Source organism: Tympanuchus pallidicinctus, unplaced genomic scaffold, assembly GCF_026119805.1.
Source record: "Tympanuchus pallidicinctus isolate F22 unplaced genomic scaffold, pur_lepc_1.0 scaffold2, whole genome shotgun sequence".
NCBI lineage: Eukaryota > Metazoa > Chordata > Aves > Galliformes > Phasianidae > Tympanuchus > Tympanuchus pallidicinctus.
Window position 1 is genome coordinate 29,646,986 of NW_026294721.1, and position 26,967 is coordinate 29,673,952.

Consider the following 26,967-nt stretch of genomic DNA (forward strand, 5'->3'; position numbering starts at 1 on the left):
TTTAACTGCAGTAAGAATCTTGAAATACTCCCTAGTACTGCATTATGACATGACTCAAAACAACATCTTAGACCAAACTGCTGCTGACCAATCTTCCCAACTACACGAGCTGTTGTATATCTCAGTTGCTTGAATTATTTTCTCTACACTGGTGCCTTAAATATGGTGGTATTACACAATAACAATGTGACAAGCAAGTCTCTGCACATAGAAGTGGTTTTAGTAGCAGGACGTTTTCCACACTTTTTCAGCTTTGCCTTTCTTAGGAAAACACTTATCACACTATCAAGGCTAATAATGCATGCTACATTAGTTTTCCTCTGTCACAATTGGTTATGTGCACTGCCTCACTCTTCCCAAGCAGCTAGACACAAAGAAGCATGTCAAAACAGGGATTCCTTCTGCAGATGAGGCTTTTGGGATTTATTCTGATGTGGAAAACTACCACTCTGCACACTGTCAGAAATTAATTCACAATGCTGACATTTCAGATATATCAAAAAAGAAGCTGCATTTCTAACATTACCACCTTGTGACTGGTTTAAGTTTGTAGCTTCATTACACAAGTTCTCAAGATGGTCTATCATCTTAAATTTGCTCTTGTGATGTCAGCATGTCAACTCAAGCTTTTTTTTTCTAAAAATTGCACAATGGAATAGATTGCAAAAATAAATATCAAACTTCTAAGTGGTAATTCTGTTGTGAAGTCTAGCTTTCCTAAGATTACGTAACATCAGAGAAGCAGAGAACTGCTTCTTAAACAAATATAACACCTTAAGGATTTGTCTTACTACGTAACAACCACAAGAAACACATCTGAGAAAATCCATCTATAGAGAGTACTTACCTTGTAATCACCAAGCTTGTTATTTTGTATAATACTAATTCTTTGGAACATGCCATTAAAAACACTTGTTTGAACCTAGGATGAAGTCGAATACCCAAATCTTTCTTTCATCTTCTCAACTAAAATGCAGGTCAAGGTCCTACAGCAATGCAATTAAACTAACAGTAGCAGATATATTAATATTTCATGATAAGAGAAGCAAAAAGAAAATCATGTAAATGACATAGAACCCTTAGAGTTGGAAGGGACCTCTGAAGGCCATGTAGTCTAAGATATACGTGTGCTTCTTACCCTGGGTTGCTCTCCATACAGCTTTGAACTACATTCTACAGACTTCAAATCTTCAACAATCACCCAACAATAAAATGAAAAGGCTAAAATCTAAAGAATGTAATTTTAGCAATGGACAAACATCTCAAAGTTACCTTTTCTTGCCCTAAAAGAAATGTGTAGGAGAGACAGATTATGCTTATCAAATATCATCATCTGCCTCTATATCACTGAACAAATACACTTTTCAAAGGATTAAACACAACACAAAAAATAAACCAACAACATGGTGTTCAAAACAAAAATCTAGGAGGAACTGTCCTCATTATCCTCACAGATCCCTTAATTCAAGCTACATTACATATGCCAAAGGAATCACGTATAAACAGTAAGACGACCAAGCCAAAAGGACCTGCGGTCTTTAGGATGTTCTTGAATAAACCCTTGACACAGATTACAAGAAAAGACAGTATGAGTTCTGTAAACAACAAAATTTTAAATTCAGGGCTAACTCATTTAACTATGATTAAAAGTGCTTCACTTTATGTTAGAACATGCTGACAGAAGATTTCAAAATTTCAAAAAGCCAATTTCAGAATTTCAAAAGCCAAGTCTATACTGTACAGCATAAATACTGTTGTTCAAATGTATTTTTATTATCAGAGCTTTCTCTTCACTATTTTCAGTATTTCTTTTCCCATGTTATTTTTGAGACGACAGTACTGGCTTTTTACTGAGATACACTGAGATTACTAGAGAGTTTTGTTTACACATATAGTCAACTTCATATTTTTTACTGTTAGCAATTTGCCAGCTTATCTGATGTAAGCAATAAAAACTAAAGGCAGAACAGAAAAAAGAAAGTATTAAATCAATGTAATCAAACTCATCCCTGTGTGTAGAACTATGACATACTGAGAGTTTTTTGTCACTGAACAACAGCAAGTTTTTCAGTGGTCAACTTATTGTTCAGCGCTAGCGTATGAAAATCAACAGCCAAAAGCCTTCCAAATATACAGAAGAGAAAATTAAAGACAAGCCTGACATTTAAATCCCAATGGTATCTAAGTAAAATGTATCATCCTAAAATCTGACTCATGTCCTTCTCATTTGAAGAATGTTACTTACAATATGTTAAATCAAACAAATATAATTAATACAAAGTTTGCCAGACACACTGAAATGCTGGAATCGTCATATCATTCTGTCAAGCAGCAGTAGTTTGGAAAAGATAATTCTAGAAAGCTGCATGCATTCTCATGGGCAAAAGCAGCAGCTTTTAAACAAACTTAGTCTCAAGTTTTGTTCCCTTTTCCCATTTGTCAGCTGATGCTTTAAATTCTTCTAAGTCTGCTGTTTCTTTGACAGGCTGGAGTTCAATGTGCTCTTTTTTTAACCCAGTAGATGGTGTCAAAGTGAGTCTTCATTAGATTGCTCTGCAACACTAAGCAAACTCTGAACATGTCTTACCACATCATTGTCAGCTAGAACTGGTTAATCTAATCACCTCCATCTGGAGATGAATGAGAAGAGACAAGCACAGAAGAGCCTTTCAGGTGCAGCTGCATCAGTCAGCACCCATGGGGCTCTTCTGTGCTTTGGAGGAACTTTTCTACGGAAGTTTTATACCAAATCCTTACTGGTATAATTCATGGGGAGCATCTGCCCATATGATATCATACTCTGTACTAAAGTCATATAATTATGGTCTTTAAAGTAGTGCAGTCTTCTGAGCACAGCAGTCAGCCCAAATGTAGACTTTGTTGATTTCTCCTTTTATATGATTGCCTAATTAATGACAATGATCTGTTTGAACACAGAGTCTCCCTCTTCTTACCCCACCATCAACTGTATGAAACTTGCATTTTGTTTTTGTTTAGTAAGCACAAATCCACATTGAGACAAAGTTATAGGCACTTATTTATTACTATTACTTCAGCATATACTGTAAAACTACTTATAAGCAGAAGAGTACATGCAATTGCGGGTCACTTTTATGAAAACAAAAGCCTCCAAACCAGTGCAGGTATTTCCAGTGAAGAAAATCGAAATGGGAGAAAAGATCTTTTCAGTCATGTATGAGGAACTGAACAGCCAGAATTTCAAGAAATCTAGCAAAAAAAGAAAACTAAATTGTTAGCCCTTGCTGTGGACAAGAATTTCAGCATCCCACGTGCTGTCAGATCCACGAGTCCACGTAGCATTATTTCTTCAGCTGAGTGCTGCTTCTCAACTTTCCCAACATTTCTGTAATATGGCTGCAATTTTTCCTTGAGTCACATTACTTGGCAGTTAATAATCTAGGAAATATGCTCTATACATTCTGTGGGAAAAAATAATTAATTATAGCATTCCAGTGTAGCTTTGCTCATAGTCTACTTGTGCACTGTGCCGGGAATCAAAATTAACTATCAGATTAAAGAGTTGTAGGCTCTTTTTTTACGTGTAATCCACGGATTTTACATGTATCCAGTGGATTTCTCATAAAGATGGCAAGTTATCATATCAAAGCCTATTTGTTTGTTCCTTTAGCTAGGAGAACAAAGCAGTATAGATTTCCCACCCTACTTAGCCTATAAACTCTGCCTTTGAAGTCTATCATGCAAGAGAATGTGGTTTGGCTTTCCACTGAGACTTCAACAAAGGTGTCAAGTTACTTTAGTGATGACAGTGTTCTGTAAAAGTAAAGCAAAGGGCGAAAACTAAATTCAATTTCTAGCTGCTACTTTCCAGTCTCTGCTGATATGGGCTAGATTTGAATGGTAACCTAGCAAGACATCACTGCTGATAGGGACAAATTCAGTTCCATAAAACAAAGATGAATTTCTACACGTTTACTTAACATACAGTAAATTGCTGAAGAACTTCTTGTTTGTCCAATAGTATTAGTTTTCCTTCTGGTTTAATTAGGCAAGAAAATTAAATGCCTCGCAACGCAGACATTCTCCTTCAAGGAGGGTAAAGGGATGGTTTGAACACAGAGCAGCTTAACCCCACGGGTAATGTACAGCCAATTTCTATTAAAAGTAAGGAGTTCAGAAAGTAGGAATAGTTCCCACATTTGGTGGACTACGTCCTCCTGATGATGTACGTGCTATTCTAGTAATCAGTTGTCCACCCCCATCTCTGCTGCTGTCAACACTGATGACAAGTGCCCAGCACTGTGCTGTACAGCTAGCTAGTATGGAGATCTGAGCTGCTGCCGTCCATCATTTGTTCCTTTCCTCCTACAAACTCCAAAGTGAAGGATAAAGTGAAACCTCCTGCCAGCATCTATTTTCAGATTTCAGAAAAAGAAATCCAAAAGTGTCCAAAGTGGCTATGATGCTTCTTCGTGCCCCATTCTCATTCTTTTTAGAGGACTTCCCTTCCATCACAGCTGGGAATTATTCAGCTATGGGACTCACTGAGGAGGAAAGGGAATAAACACAATCTCATAAAACCTTGATCTTCTTTTCTACTCACAGGCTTCATGGGAAATCATGTCTTAGAACAAATATGTTTTTAAACTCAATTGAATTCAGAGAATGTACATTGCCTTAAACCCTGGGGGCTGTATCAGTTCCAGAACTAAAAGGTCAGCAGAGCAGCACTAATGCAAGAAATATAAACAACCTGGGATACTTATACAATGAGGTATCTCCTACACCGATCATCAGACGTAAACTCAGACTGCACGGCCATATCAACAAAATCCTCTACAACTTAAACCATGAAATTAATTAATGCTTTAATAGGATACTGTATTGGACCCACTGCAGGGAAAAAAAAAGCCACCTCAAATTGCTCTGCATGGGTTCCTCTATGCATAAATTAATATTTTCTGGAGAGTACTGACATCTGTAAGACAGAATGTCACCTACACCCTCCTGAAGATCTAATATCATGGATCAGGCTGAAGAAATCCCAAAATATTTGCACACCTCTGCCATAGCGTTAACACAGATGCTCAAGAGAATGAATCTATAGTGCAATGGATGCACGGGTCTGAACCTGAATAGCACCATTTCACAAACTGAAGGGTACCTAATCCCAATTTAATATATTATTATCTAGAGATCTTTTACTCCTTGGTCTAACATCACTAAGGAAGTTTTTTTTTTTTTTTTCTGGTCTGGAAACAAACCATCTGTAGACTTTTTTTTTTTTTTTGCATTCTTGTAGCAGAAAGAAGATACAAACTGGTGTGCAACTTGGCACTCTCCAACTGTACACAATGCTATGAACAGAAGTACTGTAACATATACAGAGCAAGAATGATGCATGTCTACTTCCTCAGCTATGTACACAGAATATTTATGATAAATCCAGAGGTATATGTCTATGAACAGGAACCAATTTAATCAGATGAGACTTGAAGAAGATGAGATTCTATCTGCATTCCAATACTGTATTATGTATGTATTATAATTCTGATTATTTTTTTTCATAATGCAACTTGTGCAGAGGTTAGAGGAAACTATCTTGTTACTCAGATAAATTCTGACACAGGTCAGGAACTTCCTCATCTCCAAATGAAAAATATCTCCAGTTAAGGTTGAAAGTTTCTAAGCAGTTCTCTTATCTCTAAAAATAGGAGAAAAGTAATAAGGGCACTGCTCTACTAAAGCAATAAAAAACCATGCAGAAAACGGCAACCTTTAAGCTTACCTGATAGAATGAAAACAACAGAATTATCAGCATTGGTCACATGAATTAAGATCAAACTAATCAACTATCTAAAAAGAGACTCATTTTTACTATTTCTTAAAAAGAAAAACAAAAAAACAGACCTTATATTAAATTTCTGTGAAATCAGCATAACAATACAAATTTTAATATACATTTGCCCCAATTTTTCTATTATTTTAAAAATACATAAGTAGGGGAAAGTGACAAAAACAACTGATAACAGATGTCTTCTGCCACATGTCAAGTCAAATTAAATCTGTGCTCTAAAATACACTTCAGCCATGAATACTGATGGCTAAATAGTGACCTGCTGTCATACACATCTCTAGAACAATTATGTTTGAGACATCCTGACAAAACTGCTTCCCACGTACATATGTCATCTGAACATATTTACATCAGTTCAAACTGCAGTGCTAGGACAAAGATCAATAATACTGCAAAAACTGGAAACATCTGTTTAGAAAACAAAGTCCTGCAAAATCAGGCTTCGTCCTTCAGAAGTATTTTGACAATCAGCATCAAATATTTTTAGCTGAAGTCTTCAAAATCACAGCTAACAGCATTTGAGGCATGTGCAAAAATGCACATAACTGTAAATAAGAAACTATGTTCAAGTCATTAAGAATATTTCAAAACTGCCAGATAGCATTACAGTTTGAATATTTTAAGTTCCCTGCTGGCTTGACTATTCCTCACAAGTTTGCCTGTATCTGTGCTTCTGTTTTCTTGTAGCTCTACAACATTTTGCGCAAAGCTTGAGAGAAATAAATATGCAAGCATTAAAATAAACAACCATGCAAGACCAGGGAGTGCTGTTTCTCAACTACTGATGGCAATTACTAAAGTCTCCAGAGAAAGGCTATTCTGCTAAGAATGCACATTAAACAGTGAGAAGAGGGCTCTGCACAGAACATACTCTTGTACTCATATTTACATTGGCTGTAATGTCTCATACAGATCTAAATGAGGGTCTCTCATGAAGGCCTCTACCAAATGCAATCCTGTAACTGTGAACGTAACTTATCCTCGAATCACATTCCTGTTATTTCTGACCACTACGCTTTTTTTTCTGAAATACTTACGGAAAAGAAAAATGAAAAAAAGGAGGAAACACAAAACAAAGAGCCACAACAAAAACCTTTGATGAGTAGTGATTTCAGTTTTGTACGTTTCTGAAAATATGGCTGAATCAGAGCGATGTGTCTAATGTTCTGGCTCTCTCAAAAAGCATCTAACTACAAGTCCTCTGCTAAAAAAAATGGGCCTTCCTAGTAAGTTTTGGAGGAAGTTTTTCACGCAGAGGATGGTGACACACTGGAACAGGTTGCCCAAGGAGGTTGTGGATGCCGCATCCCTGGAAGAATGCAAGGCCAGGCTGGATGTGGCTCTGAGCAGCCTGGTCTGGTCATTGGTGACCCTGCACACATAGCAGGGGAGTTGAAACAAGATGATCATTGTGGTTGTCACGGAGTTGATCAGATCAATCTATGTCCGTGACAGGGGCGGCAGGCCTCTGCCCTCCCCCCCCCACCCCAGTCCCACAAAAATGGGAAGGAAGGAAGGGAGGAAAAGAGCAGCGGCAACAATCTATGGAGGAAAACTTATTTTACTATAATATTGGAATACAAGATAACACAATATGTACAATTTAATTGAAATTGAGATTAATAAATCAGACAAGATGAGAGAGAGAGAGAGAGAGTTCCCGGGACCGATTCGAACCTGAAAAGCTTGGAACGGCTAGGAAAGCACCCTCCAGCACCCACTGCAAGGCAGCAAGAGAGCGCCCCCCCCACCCGGAAGGGCCAGATCCTGTGACTGCTGTAATGTACAGGGATAGGTAGCTGGGATTGGGGCAGTGACACTTTAATGCCCCGTGCACTACATGATGTTTTGATGTGGAATACTGAAACCCAAAAACAAAAAACAAAAACAAAAAACATAGAACCATGACAGCAGTCTTTTTCAACCCAAGCCATTCTATAATTCTATGATTCCTAGAAAAGCAAAATAATTCTTTACTGAGAAATCTATAACGTGCCTATCTCTCTCTATGCATAACTCCTGCATACAATGCGCTAAAGACAGACCACCTACTAGAGGAAGGCAAATGAAATTAGAAGAAATAAAAGATTAATTTGATGGGTAATGAATCAGAAGGATAATACATTAGCTTCGTCACTAATGTTAGGGCATATTATCAATGACTGGGAATAATATAGTGCTATGCTCACTACAATTATTGTGGGTTAAGAACTAAAATTCAGTAATTCTTACTATTAGGCAAAAAATAATAGTTTGCATTTAAAAATCACATTTGTCAAGGTTACTTTTCCTTTCAGTCTCTTCAGTTTCAAACCATTAAGTGCTGTGGATTTTTTCCCAAACAATTGAACTAGGTACAACAACCAACGTGCACACTTTGTATCATGGGACTGCAGAACCTCCTGTATGATTCAGAGCCAATCCTAAAAGTGTCTCAATAGACTCACAAGCAGAGAGTGACTTGTCTCTGTTGGACAAATGGGTAACCCAGAACACAGTGTGGAATTCTAAATATCAAATCCAGATGAGTAAATTGAGACTGGCATTGGTCTCAAAATAGGATTAAAAACACACATACTGACAAGCAAAAATGGGGACGGAAAAAGCCTTCTGCACAAACTCCAACAACTCTGACACTAACAAGCTCCATGCCATTATTCCAAAATGCCCAGCAAACACATCTGTGTTTTTCCAAAATGTTGTAGTATGGAATTACAATTTGAGTCCCGCAATTTATCAGTGTCAAAACAAGGTGGTAAAAATCCCACTGGCCTGCTTGCAGGCCCCCTTAAATTTCTTGTGATGGTTACACACACGGGCTGCTTGCTGTGATCCCACCAGCAGGAGGCTCTCAGTGTGCACTGTAGCATAATGGGAGCTTGGTAAGGCACCTTCACATAGGCCAACTGGAAACCATTCCTCTACTCAGCCTCAGAGGGGAAAGGAACAGAGAGACTTCTTTTATTCCTTCATTCATTGTAGATACAGCAAATCCACAATATTAGAAATTAAAAACAGACACTCCTAGAAGTCAAATGGCCTTATCTTTGTTTCACCAAAAAGAGAAGATTCTTTCATCCTTCACAAATCCTGAGCTCCTACAGAAGGAGTCCCTGCCAAATTTAATTTGTCTGTTTTGTATGAAATGTATAAATGGATACAGTAGCACTCAGTGTAACAGCTGTAGATGAATCATTAGCTGCAGTAAACATCATTTAGAAAGTCTCAATCAAAACAACTTGGTCAAGTTTTGGGAACTGTAAGCACACAAATGTCTAGAATATACTGAATTTAACAATCTGTTCCTTTTTAGATCTTTCAAAATTATCCAGAAAAGGAAGATAGGAGAGAAGACAGATAAATAATGTGACACGGAAAACACTTCCCTTCCTTTGCCTTCCATTTCCCCATTTACAATTCTTTTGTACCATGGAGACTGAAGAGAGAGCAGATTCATAACCTCTCCTCAGTGCAGTCTGGCTTCCCCAAATCCTTTGCCATCTCAGTGCATAGATGGCACAGCACACTGCTCACTTCCTCCAGTTTTTGAATAACAAGCTACAGTTCCTTACGAAAACAAGAGGTGAGATAACACACACAATTTTTTTTTACATGACTCAAAGGCCAAAAAAACCACAAGTCTTTCACTACTTCATTTACTGACTACATTTTATTGGCCACGGTAGCACAATAATTAAGCAGGAGCCATGTCAGGTTGATTCCATGGGATGACATATAGAGCTTCCAGGACAAAGACTTTTCTGAAGAGTTTCCTTCTCATATTTTGTCATGCTATTTTTTTTTCGGTCTATTTAAATAAATTTCTGCTGTTTCTCATCATCTAAATCTAGTTATTCATTGTTACTAGAGAACAACTTTGCAATTACAGAATATATGATGAATCATCTAAACACAAATAAATGGATAACATACCCTAGTTGTCACTGGGTTTAATATGGCTGTCAACTTTCTTACTGAGCCCTTAACTAAAACTGTTTCTGAAATATTACTGTAACACACAGCTGTATCTACCTCCTCCTATTGGTCCTTAAACCACTTAAAAGGGTTGTATTACGGAAAAGCAAGAAAAGGAATTGCCCTGGGCCCAGCACACTAAGCAAACACAAAAGTCTACCTGGACTTTTTCTGAAGTCCAAAGTGAATTTTACTTCCATCAAAATAGATTTTACTCCTTCAGTCCTTCCCACTCAAAGATTGCAGCTTTTCTTCTCTCTGAACCCATCTGCACATGTCTCTTTCAAAATACATTTGATCTGCAAACACGTTTACAGAAACATTTTGCCTCTATTCATCTCTGTTCACTCCAGTCTACTGACTGACTAAGACAATAAGACTGACAAGACTAAGATCAGGAAGCACATACAGGTACACCTTGCCAAATAATCTCTTCCTGCTTGAAGACTTCTAATATGGCAGATTTATCTAAAGCACTTAGAGAACTTGTTTTCTCCTTTGTCATGTGAACACTTAAGCTTTTTAAAGGAAATACACACACAGGTATATCTTGCACTTTCACCTGCAATGGAGGTGATGACTTGACTGAGAATACTGTATTTATTGACTGATTCAGGTTGTGAAGACACAGGACCAAAAAGGCAAAGTCTGTATGTATAACAGCTAATTATCATTCAGAAAAAAAATCAATTTCACTCAGAAGACCAGCATGATAAAAGAAACACAAGTCTGTATATATATATAGGGAATAAAAATCTTTGGAAATAAGGTGATTTTTTTTTTGTTGTGAATACACAGGAAAACAAGCTACTGTTTAAATCTTGGATTTGGTAGTCTTGTCTGTAATTCTCTTGGTGGCTTTTTTTTTTTTATGAAATTGGTTTATCTTGTCAACTTGGCATGAGTAAGAAATTACTTTTCTCTTCGGAAATAACACCTTAACCTGCAATACTTTCTAATTACATTACAGCCTGGATCAAGATGTTCAAAATTCCTATGTTTCTGATTTAGAATTCAAAAACTCAACTGCTTTACAATCCTCCAAGTGTGACAAAAACATCACTGTTTTTTTGCCTGCTGTCACTGAAAATGCCACTCAAAGTTATGCACAATCCTTTGTGCTCCAAATGTTTCTTCTTTTATTACAGGTTACATGACTCCTGTATCCTTGACAGAGGTTACTATCACTGGTCAGTAAACTATTAGCTAAGAGAAAATTAACACAAGGCGGAGAGAACATTACATAGACCTCCTTGACATATCCACCTCACAAATAATTAATACACATGCATATTATACAAGTAGAATAATTCAGGTAGCACTAGACAAAATATCCATGTATATATAAAACAAAATCCTCACACACACATACAACAGAATTTCCCGAGCTCTCTCTTCTCTAACCCTTCCTCTTACTACTGTGTGAAAAAAGGCATTCTTCTCAATGAGCGTTGTACTTCCCCAATCAATGCAAAAACAATTTTAACCAAGGTAAGGAGTGAAACAGCAGTGAAAGCACTTGAACTGTGACATGTTTATAGAGGGATACAACTACAGAAAAGTCATAACCAAAAGAGTAATCACTGTAAACAAGTTTATAAACTGAACAGATACAAAAAAAAAAAATTAAAAATGAACGTTTTTACAATGCCTTACAATATAAAAACCAACCACTTCTAGCAAAAACACGATTCACTTATACTAATATAACAACTCTGCGTTGCTTTGTCTTGAAATAGCTTCTAATAACATTTGCAAATTTAGATTTTAACGGTTGAGAAATACTGTATAAATCACAACTGCTAATTGGTCTGAAAACATATCATTTTAGATGAGTCATCATTAACTTATTCTGTAAGTGAAGGAACTAAGTGGATCATCAGCCACTTAAGGCTTTATAGCTAATGGAAGACAGGTATAAAATGTCACATATTGTCTGCCTTGTTTGGAGGCATGTGACTTTCTCCAGAGTAATACCCAGACCCTTCGAAACAGTCCCCTAAATTAAAATAATGACTACAGGTCAATTTATTTCTGGTACTTGCAAGCTCTCTGGCTTTCAAAATTGCCCATTTAGAACTGATGTCCTCTTGCACATCTCAGAAATTCTGATTTCGTGCTATCACACAAAGACCTTATCTGTAAAGATGAAAAATGAACAGGCTATGAAAGCCAAATTCAACAGCTGTTAAAGCTACATGTGCTGAAAGGTATTACATGCATTCAGCAACAGCGTTGTTCCAAAGTTTAAAATACCTCTAACAAAAAGCGTTTACAGAAAACCACTCAAATCAAAGATGGCAAATTTTCAAAGCACTGCCCCTGTAGAAACTGGAGTGCAATTCAGATCTGATCAAGTTGCAATATCTGAGTAAGCACTAGTCAGATATCTTTGCTTACATAAGAAATCAAGAATAAAGCACACAAAAAAATTCTTTTAAAGGAAAAATTATGCCAGATTAGATCTAATGAAGTTTTCTATAATTAATAATATAATTTAGAGTTTATATATATTACTATAAAGCACTATATTACTTAGTGCTTTTGCTAATTACTTGCTTTTTTCCAACCTTAGCACACTTTTCATCTCCCTAGGTTCTTTGGGGCACTGACACACTCAAATGCATACAGAGACTGGAATCAAATTCCCCAAGATACAAACAGGAAAAGAAACAAATAACTTACAAAATCCAGAATTATCTTTTATAAATTTGCATTCACCTAAGGAGTTGGTTTTTTTTTTTACCTACTGGATTCCTTGGGTCAGAAGCGCCTATTCAGGTCAGAGGATGTAAACTTATGTCAAGAGCTATTTGCCACACTGTCACTTGTCAGATCTGTAAAGAATTGGGAATGTACCCACAAATTCATCTCAATTTCATTAGCAAATTTATTCTAAAGCATTAGAAACATTAGCATGAGGAACACAAAAAACCAAAATGGTGAAATTACCAACCCTGTTTTACAAATACAACGTAATTTCTGTGAAGAAAGACTAGTAGATATCTTAGAAATTATTAATAAAAAGTATTAGATTTCTGCACGGATTTCTACTCTTTCTGTTGATTTCTGCCTAGCCCTGATAGCCAACCTAAATCTCCCCTGGCACAACTAGAGGCCATTTCCCCAGTGAGAAGAAACTAATCCAGCTCTCACTGCAATCACCTTTCAGGTATTTGAAGAGAGTCTCCCTTCAATAAGGTCTCCCTTCAGTCTCCTCTCCTCCTGACCAAACAGTCCCAGCTCCTTCAGTTGCTCCTTGTAGGCAATATTCTCCAAGCCCTTCACAAGCTTTGTTGTCCTTTTTTGGACCTGCTCCAGCACCTCAGTGTCCTTTTTGTATTGAGGTGCCCAAGACTGAACACAGTACTCAAGGAGAGGCCTCACCAATGGCAAATACAGGGGCAGGATTACTTCCCTAGTCCTGTTACAAGACAGGATGCCATTGGCCTTCTGGGCCACCTGGGCACTGCTGGCTCATATTCAGCCGACTGTCCATCAGAACACCAAAGGTCCCTTTCTGTTAGGCAGCTTTCCAGCCACCCCTCCCCAAGCACTCCAGGATAGAGTTGGCTTTCTGTTAGCACTCTCGCTCATCACTCCAGAACTTTTTGTATGAAAAGGTTGGGAAAAGAAAGATTGAAGGATTTTTCTAATTCATTCTTTTCCTTTCTGAGGGCCTAGTGACGTTCATGAAATCTACAGGGCTTTGGGGGCTCCATACCTCTGCTGCTGAATCCTGATTAAGTTCTGTAAGAACCAGAGTGCAAAGCAAAGTACAAGACTGAGCCGAGAGGGAGGCTAGTTTAAAGACAATTGACACATTTACAATTTGTTTGTGTTTGGCCATCTTCCTGTGCATGGAAATGAAATAATACTAAAAAGACTAAAAAGAACAGGGTTGACAAAGACAAAATGAACATTTTCCAGAGCTAGTTTTTGGAAAGTATGTAGCTTTTTCTCATGGATATATACCAGGATCTCAAATATCACATTCCCACACTACTAAAAGTAAATTTGAGCAGAACAGAGAGACAACAAAAGTTTTCTCCCAGAACTCAAAGCTATTCTAGAAACCAAACACAGGCCATCTGCCACGTCATTGAACATACTCAGCAACATCTCCTAATCACATATCACATATGAATAAGAGAAAAAGAATTCACTATTACACAAGAGACACAATCCTACGTTCCTGCAAACAGTACTGGTAGCTATTGGTAGCTGCATGTCACTGTTATGATTTTTGGGATTGTTCTTTGAGTAGAACTAGGCTCCTTATTTATGACATTAAAGCAATCACAACTCTGGTGGCAATAGAAGAAAAACATAATGAAATTGCATCTCATCCCTAATCAGGGCCACATCAGAAAAATGGGATTATAATTACAAATGGATCAAAATCACAAACTAAATCTAATATAATGCTGGGTCAGGCATGTTGCCTACACATGGCTGTGGTCTGCTTCTAGCAGCGATGAGCATAGCAAAAGCTAGATCTAGCCTCAGAAGTTTACAAGTACCAAAAGGACTGAGATTCTTTAGGTCCATTTCTTATAAATGGTTTGTTTATAAATGTTTGTGATTTTTTTTTAAATAAATAAACGATGCTCTGATATCATTCCTCTTGTTAGGTATTCTCAACAAAGACATGGAATTATATGTAACACGTAAAATTCTTAACTCAAATAGTTTGCCTTCATCCCTTGCCCCTACTCAGATGCATAAAGCAAGGCTAAAGGTCAGAGGCAATGATTGTAACATCACTCAATTTAGACTTCTAGTCATTTTTGCAGCTCATCCAGTGTGATGGAGACAGAAGGAGTCTAATCCTGTAATACATGCATTCACTAAGTAAACTTCAATCTTTGCTTTTGAAAAATAGCAAGCGTACTCTACATAAAATGTTTAAGACATCTTCAGGCTGGAGCAAAAATTAAGAATACAATTCAGTAATTAACTGTTTATATATATAGGTCAAATATTGACAGTTTTTCTGCAATTTCATAGAATTCTAGTTTTTATTTATAACAACACATGTTAAAACATGATGTTTTGTCTAGGCTCTAGCAAAGGTCACCATGTACTCTGATACACACATACTACATCTAAAGCAATGCTTAAAGCATATAATCAAAATCAGCTTTAAATTACGAAATATTTGCTAGGAACACAGAACTGCATATTTTATAAGCCAAACACTAAAACTGTTTTGCCAAGTCTCACTACTGACACTTATTCAGAGATAAGGATGTTCATATAATTTTCCTCTCTATGGTGGGACCAAAAAGTAAAGAATTCAGTAACCACGGAAGGATTTACTCCACAAACCACTCAACAATTCTCAACCATGTGCCTGTCCTATATACTAACATGCTATAAGCTTGATGTAGTGCTGATAGAATCAACAGCAGCTAAAGCAGCATTATAATAATTTGTATACGAGTGTAAGGCATAACTTCCTCCAATCAGAAGCTATCTGCAAATTAACCTACAGCTATTATCTAAACAAACTTAGCAGTACTCAATTAGCATTTCACAGCTAACCAAATTATAATTAACATAATAAGATTTCCTAACTATTAAGTATTTGAAATGGAAATCTCTGTTAACTAGAGAAATCCAAAAGAAAGGTCAAATTACAATTCTGAGTATCATAAATGACTCACAAATTCTTAGCAGTTAAACTTCTTATAATCACTTTGTTAACAAACTAGTAGCATTCACCCATTCCATGTCATTCTCTGTATATGCCATAAAATATTCAAGTCTTGTAAAGTATGCCAAAGTCATTGCTGTCAGGTATCAATACTCCTTTTCTACCGGATGGTGTAGATCCTGCAGTAGATACCTCAGCTTTTCATGGTAATTTCCTGTTAGAATGCAAAATAGTCCACTAAACTCTGCAAAAACATTTATATAGTTAAAAGATCCCAAATTCACATTGAGTTTTATCCACTCCCTATTGCTCTAGTCCTTACATTTACTTTTTTTTTTGTTATAGATGTGACATTCTATGATTTGCATTATTCTGCTAATTTACAGGATTTAATACAAGTCTACAGCTGTGTTAGTCTATAGCTGCTTTTAAACAATTTTTTCACTGACTTTTTAAGAATTAAAATTATGAATAGCAGCATTCAATTTCTTAAATCTGTATCTAACTGCAAGGCATTTCACTCTTGCACGCATAAATATTCCCACCTCCCCCACCATAGATTTTTCTGTTTTTAAATGCATTCCTATCTTTTTACATATTTCGTAATTTATTCACCCAAAATAGTTTAGAAGTTTCCAGCCTCGTCCTGTTAAATATAACACTAGAAGAAATCCCATCTTTATAGCAGATAATCTTCTCATAGTAGTAATAACTGAGAATATGCAACCTCTGATGTTTTGTACTATTGCTACTAGTATTATAGTATTATTACTATAGCATTATTGCTAGAAAGCATTATTACTTCCCTCAGAATCTTTGAAACCATTTTTTGCAGCAGTGCACAAAGTTCACTTTAACCAAAATCAGTACATATGTATTTTGAATTAGCTCTTTATAACCAGTAGTCATCTGTAGCTAGCCTTGTCTCGAGTCATAACAGACCTTTTCAGACAACAAGAGAAAAGTATTTTATGATCCACTTCATTTAATACGTGCCTTTTTAAAAGCATGTTAATCTTTTAAACTGTTTGAAATCCCATTAAATCTTCATTTACTTGGTACAATGGCATATATTTTCTACTCGTGGCCGTGTTGCTTCTTCAGCCAGAAACACCAAAAGTTGACTATATGCTTATGTGAGTAGGGTGCCATACTCTAAATATAACTTAATTTGATGCTCACATTCACAGTACCTCAGAACATCATAATCTCATCTCTACTAAGATCAGCATACTTTGTGCAATGCGTATTTTTCACTCCTGGTGATCCCCAGTTACTAGTTTAAATAGTTAGATCAGAAATTATTCGACAAAAAAAAAAAAAAAAATCTCTATTCCAAATCCTTGTATAGTCTTCTGTTCTCTGCTTTACCTTTTTTCTACTCTGTTCTGGAAGGTGGGTTAAAACTTCAGCTCTGATGAAGATTTGGTTTTGTTCATTTGCATCATGGATATGCTATTTCTGCTCTGTGGAATGGATGTCTTTGTTCAGAAGTAGCTCAGAGGTTCTGCATTTTCTCAAGGTTGCTTAAGCCTTTAAATCATGCACTTCCACCATCTGCTCTTTTTGTTGGCTTCCACTACTTGCAGATACAGAGTTAAAACTCCATTCAGTTGTTTATCACTTTTCTGAAAAATTTCACCTCTCACAAGTCTAACTACTCCTCATAGCTAGGTATTGCCTGAAAAATGTCCTGCATTTTGCTCCCAGCACTGTGCATTATTTGTTCTTCAGTAATGATTCACAGCCAAAAAAAGCTGAACAAAGCCTGTTTTTCAGAATGCTGAAAGTTCTAACTAAACACATCATATTTCATGAGCCACCACAGCAAAACAATGCAGTTCAATGAACAGTTTAAGTTTGCTCATCATTTTTTGCTTCTCAGTCATTTAATTTACCAAAAGAAAAAAAAAAAGGTAAGAAATATCTTTCATTTTACATTACATGGGTGCACTTAATAGCTGCACCAGAAAGCAAGAAAAAACAAAATAACAAGCTATTCTCTATTTAATAATCTGGAAAAATAAGTGAGGTGAGCAGTTCTCACTGATAAGCTCTATCACTTTTGCTTTCAGAGTCCTGAAATGATTGTTTTTGACTGTCTAGGAGGTTTTTCTTGTTCTCTGCCTGCATGGCTAGCACAGGCCTCCATCTACATCTGCCTATTTTTGTGAAAAGAGGAGCAAATACATCCATTAAAATATAGCTATACAGTTTACTGATTATGTTGTCACTGATGATAGGTATCCCTTGGGCAAACTTGTCACAATTTACTGCAGTCCTTATATATCTCATTAAAAAAGATCTTTTATTAAGCGATCATGTTAGGAATTACACTTCAGTTACGTTCATGATAGTGATTTCTGTATTTTTTCTTAGGTAACCTAGGAAATTGCTAGCATCTTCTACACGGAAGGAGACTTTCCTGCCTACTTCCATTCTTTCAGCTCTCTGAAAGTGTTATTTATTAACAGCAGATGTACTCAGTTGGAATCCTGAAGGCCACAGGTGGCCAACCACAATTCTTAAGCTGTTCGCTAATATTTGAAGAATAGCTCCCAGATCACCCTTATGACCACAGAGGAACAGCTAAATAATACGAAATCTCAGAGCCAAGTAAAATCAAGTCAGTGTGACTCATCAGAGCACACTGAGATCCTGCTCCATGCCTCACACTCATCGGAAGAGGGAACCATTAACTTCTGCTGCCTAAGCAAAACTCCCAAACTTCTGACATACATACACTGCTGCTACTATACTCACAAGGACTTTGGCATACAGCTTGTGAGGTTGAGGATGGCTGCCTATGCCTGTTACAGACAGCATTATAATACAAATTACAGACTGCAAATCGATGTATTATAAAGCAATCTATTAGCATATTGGCTTTCTTCATGAAAGTGAACATATATAGCAAGAGACACATATTCCTTTCTGAGTTAGACAGTGTATGGGAGCCATTTTTAAGTTTTGCACCAAATACAAGAAAAGCAAAATGATACTGCCAGGTACCCTAGTGTCTTGGGCATGAAATACTGAATCATTTCTTGTAGAATAATATATGTGGGTGGGAAGAGAAGGCGGCAAAACAAAGATTGTGCCTTCTGTGCTGGATTCTCAGAATTACAGATGGAGACTGTTCACAGCTGTATTAAGCAGAACTAATGGTATGCAGTGTACAAATGGATTTTTTAAAGCAGTTTCATATAATGGGTTTGGTAACTTTGAGAAATGCCTTTCCCCAGTGGTCATTCTATTGATGTAGAGCCTAAAGACAATTTTTCTAATTAAGCAATAAATTACAGCTGTAGGGAAGTCTAGTAAGTCACTGTTAGAGCTGTGCAGAGCTCTGAAGCTTCAGACTGCTGAAGATATAGCAAGTCTTACCTAATCTTATTCATTAATTCTTGCATTTCCCCCTAGTTTTCCTTTGGGTTTTGAGATCAAACCTCTCCTTTCAGACCTTTTAAAGTCATTCAAAAATTAGGTGTCTCTGGATAAGAGACTGCCTTACCACAGTAACAAACAGCTCCCTTCCTCTTCTCATTTTCCTTCATTTTCCCTCATTAAGCTAAAATCCTTCTTTAAATAGTTTTGTTGTGTGTTTTTTGTTACCGCTCCTTCCCTTCTGAGGGGCTGGCGAAAGTTGATTTTGATATGGTGCTACCTTTCTTTGTACTCACCAACTTTTAAGATGAGACAGATATCTGATTCCTTTGCAGATCACTGGGTGGCAGCCAAAGGGCATATTCCAGATAGTCTCACTGAGATCAGATACTGTTTTGAAGTACATCTGCTTTTTGACAGCTATACATATACCTGCCAAACGTTTCATCCAACAGAGGAAATACCCAAAACTAACTTCTGTCTTTACAATGGAATGCATCAGTACTCCTCCCTTGTGCAGTAAACCTAGAATTAGCAGATGAGTTTTTGAATCATTTAAATTTTTCCTTTGTGTTATCAGTGCGTCTGAGATATCTGTACCCAAGGAAGAAATAGAAAAGCAACCTGCTCACCTACTAACAGTTATTAGAACGGCACAGATTAGGGAAATTGATAGAAAGGAACCAGGAGCAGTTGTTCTAACGGACAACTGTGGAGTAGCTTCTTCCCAGGAAGTAGCTGCTTTAGCCTCCTGCAACTGGTTTGCAGCTTGTCTGGAGGATTCATACTCATCTGATGAAAATAAAACATTACATATAGTGACGTACAGTTTCCAACATCCACAAAAATGGGTAGCCAGTTGAATCTTTCTTATGTTTTTGGCATCAGTAGTAACTTAACTGAATAGAGAAATCACATCTTGCAGCTAATTGGATTTCATGTCAAAATTGCTTGTACTCTAATGACAGAGGTTAAACAAAAGCAGCTAATTTACTTTGAAAACAGTTATTATTCTGTTTATCTTTGCCATATATTTTCTAACAACTCCTCAGGCTAGTGCACAGTCTATATCTGCCTAAACATATTTATTTCCTTGCTTCTTTACAGATAGGACAGATTTGGCATAACATGGCACTGATTTTTATGACAACATGGTCAGTTTCGTTTTCTCATTTTTCTGTAAAGCACTGCATTTGCATTTTTCATTAACATAAACAGTTTATCCAAAACTTTTTCACGTGTTCAGACAAAGAGCATAATAATGCAGATGACTGACTGGGATGACTGTTTTCTGAGAAACCAAAACCAACAAGCAGAAAAAAAAAAACCCACACCAAAACCCACAAAGTTCCCTTTCTAAACATCTTTGCTGATGCTGCTTTGCCACAAATCAGTCGGCAGGACTCCAGCAATCCAATTCACAACCATTTTGCCTGTGTTTCCATTAGCATTCAAGTTTCCTTAAAAACTGTAAAAGCTTTTTGAATCACAGAATTACAATAGCAGGAGAATATCAGAAGACTAGACAAAATACCAAACAATTCTTTAAGAAAACTATCCTTGTCCATTTTAAATTAAAAATTTCAATCTCTTCTCATACATCTCATACAAAAGGTTTCCAAGTACACAGCATTTTTTTTGTTGTTATGACAGAACATTTAACTATTTTTAAGGCACAAGTTTCTAGTTTGAATAAAAGTCAAAAACTTAAAAAATGTGTTTAATGTCTAATATTTTTTAAAAAAAGAGAAATCTAGTCTTTTCTCCTCAAAGCAAAACTCTGTGCTCAGTCAGAACCTTCAGCTCTTCATTAAACATAAGTTGTTGACTGTCATCCTAGAAGGCAGTGAGTTTCAGCAAGTTTTTACTACAACAGAGAGCAAGACCCCTGAGAACACGTAAAGAGGAGAGGAGGAAGTATTGATGGACAGTAAAATAAAAATAAACACCACCCCCAACCAAATCCTACAAGAATCCAAGCACTGACAATGCAAAGCCTCTCTACAAAGAATTTTAGAAAAAAATAAAAAGGTGTCTATGAACAAACATCTAAATGAAATTATTCGATGATGTAAGCCTGTCAGTTGGCCAAAGTTCACAGGTTTTTCTGCTCAGATTCCTCAAGAAGCCTAGGAATTTGATTTCATTGCCAAGGGTTTGTGAATTCTACTCACTAATAAGTACAAAAAAGACAACGGTGTTCAGCTCTTCATTTCAGTTAAGTAACTTCCAGCATACTAAAGGATGCATTCAACCAACATTTCTAAGCACTAAAATACTGCTGAAAGAATATTATCCCAGCAGCCCTTCTGGAGGAATCACTAGTGGATTAGCTCAAATTTTAAAAACCAGATTAATCTTCTCTCTCAAAAAATTCTCCCAGCTACCTGAGAGCAACAAGCAATGGGACAAGTGCAACACTACAGTAGTATTTAAAGGAATTAAGCAAATATTGAGAGCAATCAAGTTAATTTCATTTAAGTTTTTTTAATATGTATACAACATCATTTTGTTACACGTGGTCCTTACCCAGCAGAAAATTAATAGCTTAGGAGAAGACTGCAATCAGATTTGAACACTTAATATTTTCATGGTAGGGAGCTCTACCTTTTCATACAGCCTTTTATAAAAAACAGAAAGCCAAACACTGCTGTAAGAATACTACATATATAACACAACACACACCACACAACACAATTTGTATTTGAAAAAAATTATATTTCATGAGCTTCTAGAACTCTCTATCAAACCATGTGAACTCTTGCTAAATGGATTCCCACCATCTAAAGATTCACTGGCCTTTGAAGATGGTAGCTAAAAAGCCAGGATATATTCATTTTGCATAAAAAGAAAAAGCCCTCAAATTCCATGGTACATTGTTTTTTTTGTAGATTATTTCCTATTTAAAAAAAAAATTGAAGAAATTCTGGATGCTGATTCAACAATGACTTCAAAAAAAGACATGGATATGAGGAGAGAAGCATACAATGATGAATTATGTCAGCCTACAGAGTTACCCATCCTTTAAGATCCCAAATATTTATAAAAATACAGCTTGCTATTGCAGGAACAATTTCCTCCCCAACATTTATCTAACATGTCTTTCTCTAAATAAGCTCTGAATGAAAATTATGCTCCTTGTACGATTATCCTCTTCTGTCTTACAGAGAGAACTGCTGAAAACAGAAAACCCAATAACTACGAAGGTAGACTTTGCAGAAAACAGCTAAAAAAGATTTAATGCGACTCTCTCTTCTGGAAAAGAAAACAGACTTCTCACCAAAAGGCCTAACTTGAGGGGACTGGAACAGTCCACCCGAATCCACAGAAATTTCATTAAAATGTGCAGGATTAAATATTTATTATTTTTTCAGTAGATGCCTAAGAGAGACACCTGAAGCAGGCAGACAGAAAAATATTAGGAAATCCAGACAAGGTTTTGTTGGTAGCAGAGGGAATGTTTCCACCCACCCACTGTTCTGATATGCATTGTCACAGGGTTGGCCATAGGTCTTGATTAAAAAAGCAAACCTCTATTTTCTGCCTCAAATTTTAAACAGCCAATTTCAGAAATGTCTGAAGATATATTAAAAATCAAATTCAAGTTGTGCTGTCTTGACTGCATAGTGCAACATGAAACAATTATTACAATTTTTATATTAAGTAACATTTATTTTATCACTAGGAAACTTCTTTAAAGGCCATAGCCAACAACAGAAATTATCTGCATTAGCATCCAATAAACCACTTTCTGAATTGTGTTTTTCTTAGAAATGGTGACATGCTACAAGTGGCACACAGTAATCTTCCTGAATGACCCAGTCAGTAGCACAATAAAGGAAAGGAGAAATTAGCATCCCAAAGTGCCAGAATAAAGAATGATGTCCATTCCAAACCTTACATGCCTAGAGTGGCTATCAGTACAACCTCCAGTTCTAAATGGTCAGGTCACAGATTGTATATACTTCCCTTATTAGTCACCTAATGCTCAAAAATTTGCTCTCATGTACTCTTTGAAGTTTTCCTTTGTGTTCTGGATAAGAATTTCTTTTCTTTATTTTCTGTAAACAGAACTTTTATGTAGGCAAGCAAGCATCATAATGACCAAGCCATTTTTAGAGAAACTTGAGCTGTTAGCTGAAGCAATGGCTTAAAAGGTTCATCTTTTCTCCTCTTCAGATTCTGAGACAGGGACTCTTGTCAGTATTTCTAGTTACTTACTCCTCTTACTAGTTTTAAATTCACACACTTGATTCAAACAATTCAAGCTAAAAGCAATAATAGAAAACATTCAAGTCCTTGATTCTACAGAGGAATGATATCACAAGACAAAGTGACAATTCAGAACATTATCACAGAACGTTAAGCAGTATTCCTGTTTTATGCCACAGAAGAAGTAACTGAACTTAATTGAAGCTCAAATGAAACACGTGTTAGAATTGGAAATGAGTACCCATTTAAGTAGTTTTGCGCTAAAATACAAGAAAAATATGGTTTGTTTAACAAATTACTTATATATTTGAGACAGAGCCTTATCACAATCCCCATGAAGCAGATTCTCTTGTAGAGACTGCTCTATCAACTTAGTACCTTTAACACAATTGGACTGATTCATGCAATGTTCCCTTGATGCATGGGAGACATTTTCAAGCAGCTTTTGAAAAGCAGAATTCTGAGAGACAAGGCAGACACTACTGCTTTGGGGAGCACCATTTATACAAGCTATTAAATGGTGTGATGTTTCAGCATCAAACGTTCCTGAATCTAACACTTTTCTAGAAGAGAAAAATCTCTTCCGGACTCTCTCATGCAGCTATATCAACAGAAGCATGCTACATGCACTATGTGATCCCTCCCTTGTGCTTTGTGCTTACACCAGAAGATCAGCTTTTGGCATGTCAGCTGATCATGCCAGATCTGCTTGCTGTGATTGTAATACTCCCCACAGCATTGTCAGCATCCATCTCCAGAAAATAGATTTTTAAACAAACACGGGGAACTTGTACCACGGACAAACAAGCATGCAAGTTAGGTCCTACAAGTCTCCTCGGCCAACAGAACCATCAGCACCTTTGCAATACGCCTGCTGGGCATGAAGGGTGTAACAAGCAAAGCTCCATCACCAGAAAGCTCCAAACACAGGTGTGTTGAGCATACACCAAAGAGGCCAGCCTGATAAAGCTCTGGATTTGAAGGTATAAATAGTAGCTACAGGAGCCCCTTCCCCTTTTGCTGCCTTCTCTCTTTAACCATGCATCTCAAGAAATTCTGACTCCTCCAAAGGACTCCCCGGTACAAAGGCAAATGAAAGGCACTTCTCAGGTTTTTAGACAAACTGAACATATATTTAATACATTCATTTTTCTGGAACCCTATTGCTCTTTGAGATAGAAGTAATGAATTATTGTGAATGTCTTGCAACTATTCTTAAAAGGAATGGCATAACACAGGTAACAATTTTAAAACAGTGAGAGGTATGCAAAGTACAAAGGTACTTCTGTTGTAATAATGAGCAATTTCTATACTGCAATTGTAACAGGAAGACCCTAGATTATGATTAAACTAAATTTTGCTTGGCTCAGAGCCGTGCACGTATTTCTTCTCCACATTCCCATCAATTACAGAAGTACAGTAAGTGTTTTTGTTCTTAAGTGCACTATTACAGAGGACACAAATAACCCACTTTTCTTCTGAGGTTGGAGCTAACATTTCTAAAATGCCATATTACACATTTAGCAGATTTGAAGCATGCTCCAGTTTTTACTTGGTTGCATTAGCGAGCCATGGTATTCAAATCAGATAAAAATGTGAAGTATACCACATATCCTACCCAGACTACACATTCTTATAACAGCAGTAGAATTTCACTAACACTTTAATCCAGGAAAACAACCTTTGTATGGCTTCATGGACAGCTTTATGCCAGATGGTAATGAGGACCAATATTCTTCAGTTAATTTTGATCTTAAATACTGCATCAAAACCTGAGATAAAGGCATCACCTCTGTATCACTAAATGTAATGAAATACACCCCATCACCTCAGAGAAGAGGCCACATCACATTCTCCATCAGGTATGAACTTCCTGCTTAGAAGATATTTTCCCTCCCCCACTTTTATTTAAAAGTCTGTATCAACAGATGTTTAATAACAACAAAAGGGGAAACAGCACATTCTCATTCAGCACCTTGGCCATTGCCAAATGTCTTACTCTCAGGCACTACAGGCTGCAATTTTCTTCCCCTTGAATCAATTTTAAGAGGATCAGATCATAATACACTGCTAAAGTCACCTTCACAGTTCAACACTGACTACAGAAAACTTTTCTGCAGTGTTTCTCTTTTACTTTACATTAGATAACAACTGCATCAAGTTAAAAACAAACAAACAAAACTTGATCAATTCCCATGTCCTTGTTCTACAGATATAATAGTTAATCTCAGTCAGCCAGTGTTTCCATTCTTTACTACATCTTTTTCTAGCTTAACTCACTTAAAGGTTTCTTGCACTTTCCTCACCAGGTGAGTTAGAAATTCTCCCCTATATAATCTACACAGCTATTACTGTATATTTCTTCAAATTCATCTTTAGTTCTATGTCTATCCAAGATGACTGGCTAATGGACAACTAAAACTTCTGGCTTAATCACTCCATGTTCAAAGGCAAATGGTCGCAACAGACTTTGAAGAGGAGATTCTGAAAGTAGAAAGTGATTTTGAAGTAGATATCTGTATTTTACTAATCTACATGATTGGGCTAGGCTATTCACAATATAACAATCACATGGTGCTGGAAACAAAGACCTAACTATGTTTTCAGGCCACATCAGGTACTTCTGATCTGCTGATCTACTGTTCTCCTTCCATTTAGCGCCTAAAATTCAAGCAGCATAGAAACTCTTCATTACAACAGTGCAGAAAAAGTGGCTGTACCCAATCTTGATCCCTCTTCCTGAGATAGAAAGAATATAGTATTTTACAGTAGGAGGACAACAATGTGCAAGGCTTTACAAAAGAAATATTAGGCAATTTCAGTAATGGAAACTTCATTGTTATCTGGCTATGGATAGCAAAAGAAAAAGCACATGAACCTACCGACAATTCTTTGATTAATTCTCTTATTTTCTTGTGTCCATGTTTCTCAGCTATACTTGCTGGAACATCTCCATCTATATTGGTTATTTTACAAGCCCTTGTGGCCTCAGGATGCTTGAGCAGAATTGCTGTGAGGTTCTTTAATCCAAATCTGGCTGCACAGTGAAGGAGAGTGGGAAATTTTTCCAAATGGCTATCTGTATAAAAAAACAAATCTTTAATAAAAACAGTTTTGCTCTTATAAAACACCTATCAGCTTCCATTACAGAAAGTCTTTAGAATATTAGTGCTACTGAATAAGTTTCTCAAACTGCCAGCACAGAACAAGCACCAAAAGAACAATTACTAAAAATGAAATTTATATATATATATAAAAAATTAATATATCATACATATAATATATATAAATATAAATATACATATATCATATATTTATTTATATATTTATTGTATTTACCTTGCGTATATTATATTGTATTTACCTCATGCTTCTATGATTTGTAAAAAAAAAAAAATAAAGGTTGGAAAGACCACTAAGATCATCTAGTCCAATCTCAAACCATGGCTGTGATTGCTCAAGTCACTCAGTGCATCATCTACCTTTTTCTTGAGACCCTCCAGTGATAGTGGCTTTGTTCCCTCCCTGGGCAGCCTGTTCTAATAACTCACCACTGAGAAGAAGTTTTTGCAAATATCCAACCCTAATCTCCCCTAGATCCTTTTCCTCCCTGCAGCTTGCCAGCCACTCCAACCCAAGCCTGCAGTGATGCGTGGGGTTTTTGTAACTGAAATGCAGGACTTGGCATTTGGTCTTGTTCAAGCTCATACAATTGGCTTCAGCCCACCTATTCAGCCTAAACAGACATACAAATCACATGCATATCTTAATAAAGGATAATTAAGCATAATTAAGAGATCCCTCTCACTTTAAAAAAAAAAAAAAAAGAGGGAGTTCAGTCTACTAAGAAACAAATTTCCTTGCAAGGGGAAAAAAATCCTATAGCCATGACATAGTT

General features: G+C 36.6%; 1 protein-coding gene across 4 annotated transcripts in view; it reads right to left on the reverse strand.

Moving 5' to 3' along the window:
• BANK1 (B cell scaffold protein with ankyrin repeats 1) overlaps positions 1-26,967 on the reverse strand; it is a 123,239-nt gene that overhangs the window by 50,033 nt on the left and 46,239 nt on the right. For all 4 annotated transcript variants that reach the window (XM_052681551.1, XM_052681553.1, XM_052681552.1 and 1 more), the window contains exon 7: positions 25,952-26,148. In XM_052681551.1, the coding sequence (XP_052537511.1) occupies positions 25,952-26,148 (197 nt within the window). The remainder of the gene's footprint in view (positions 1-25,951; positions 26,149-26,967) is intronic.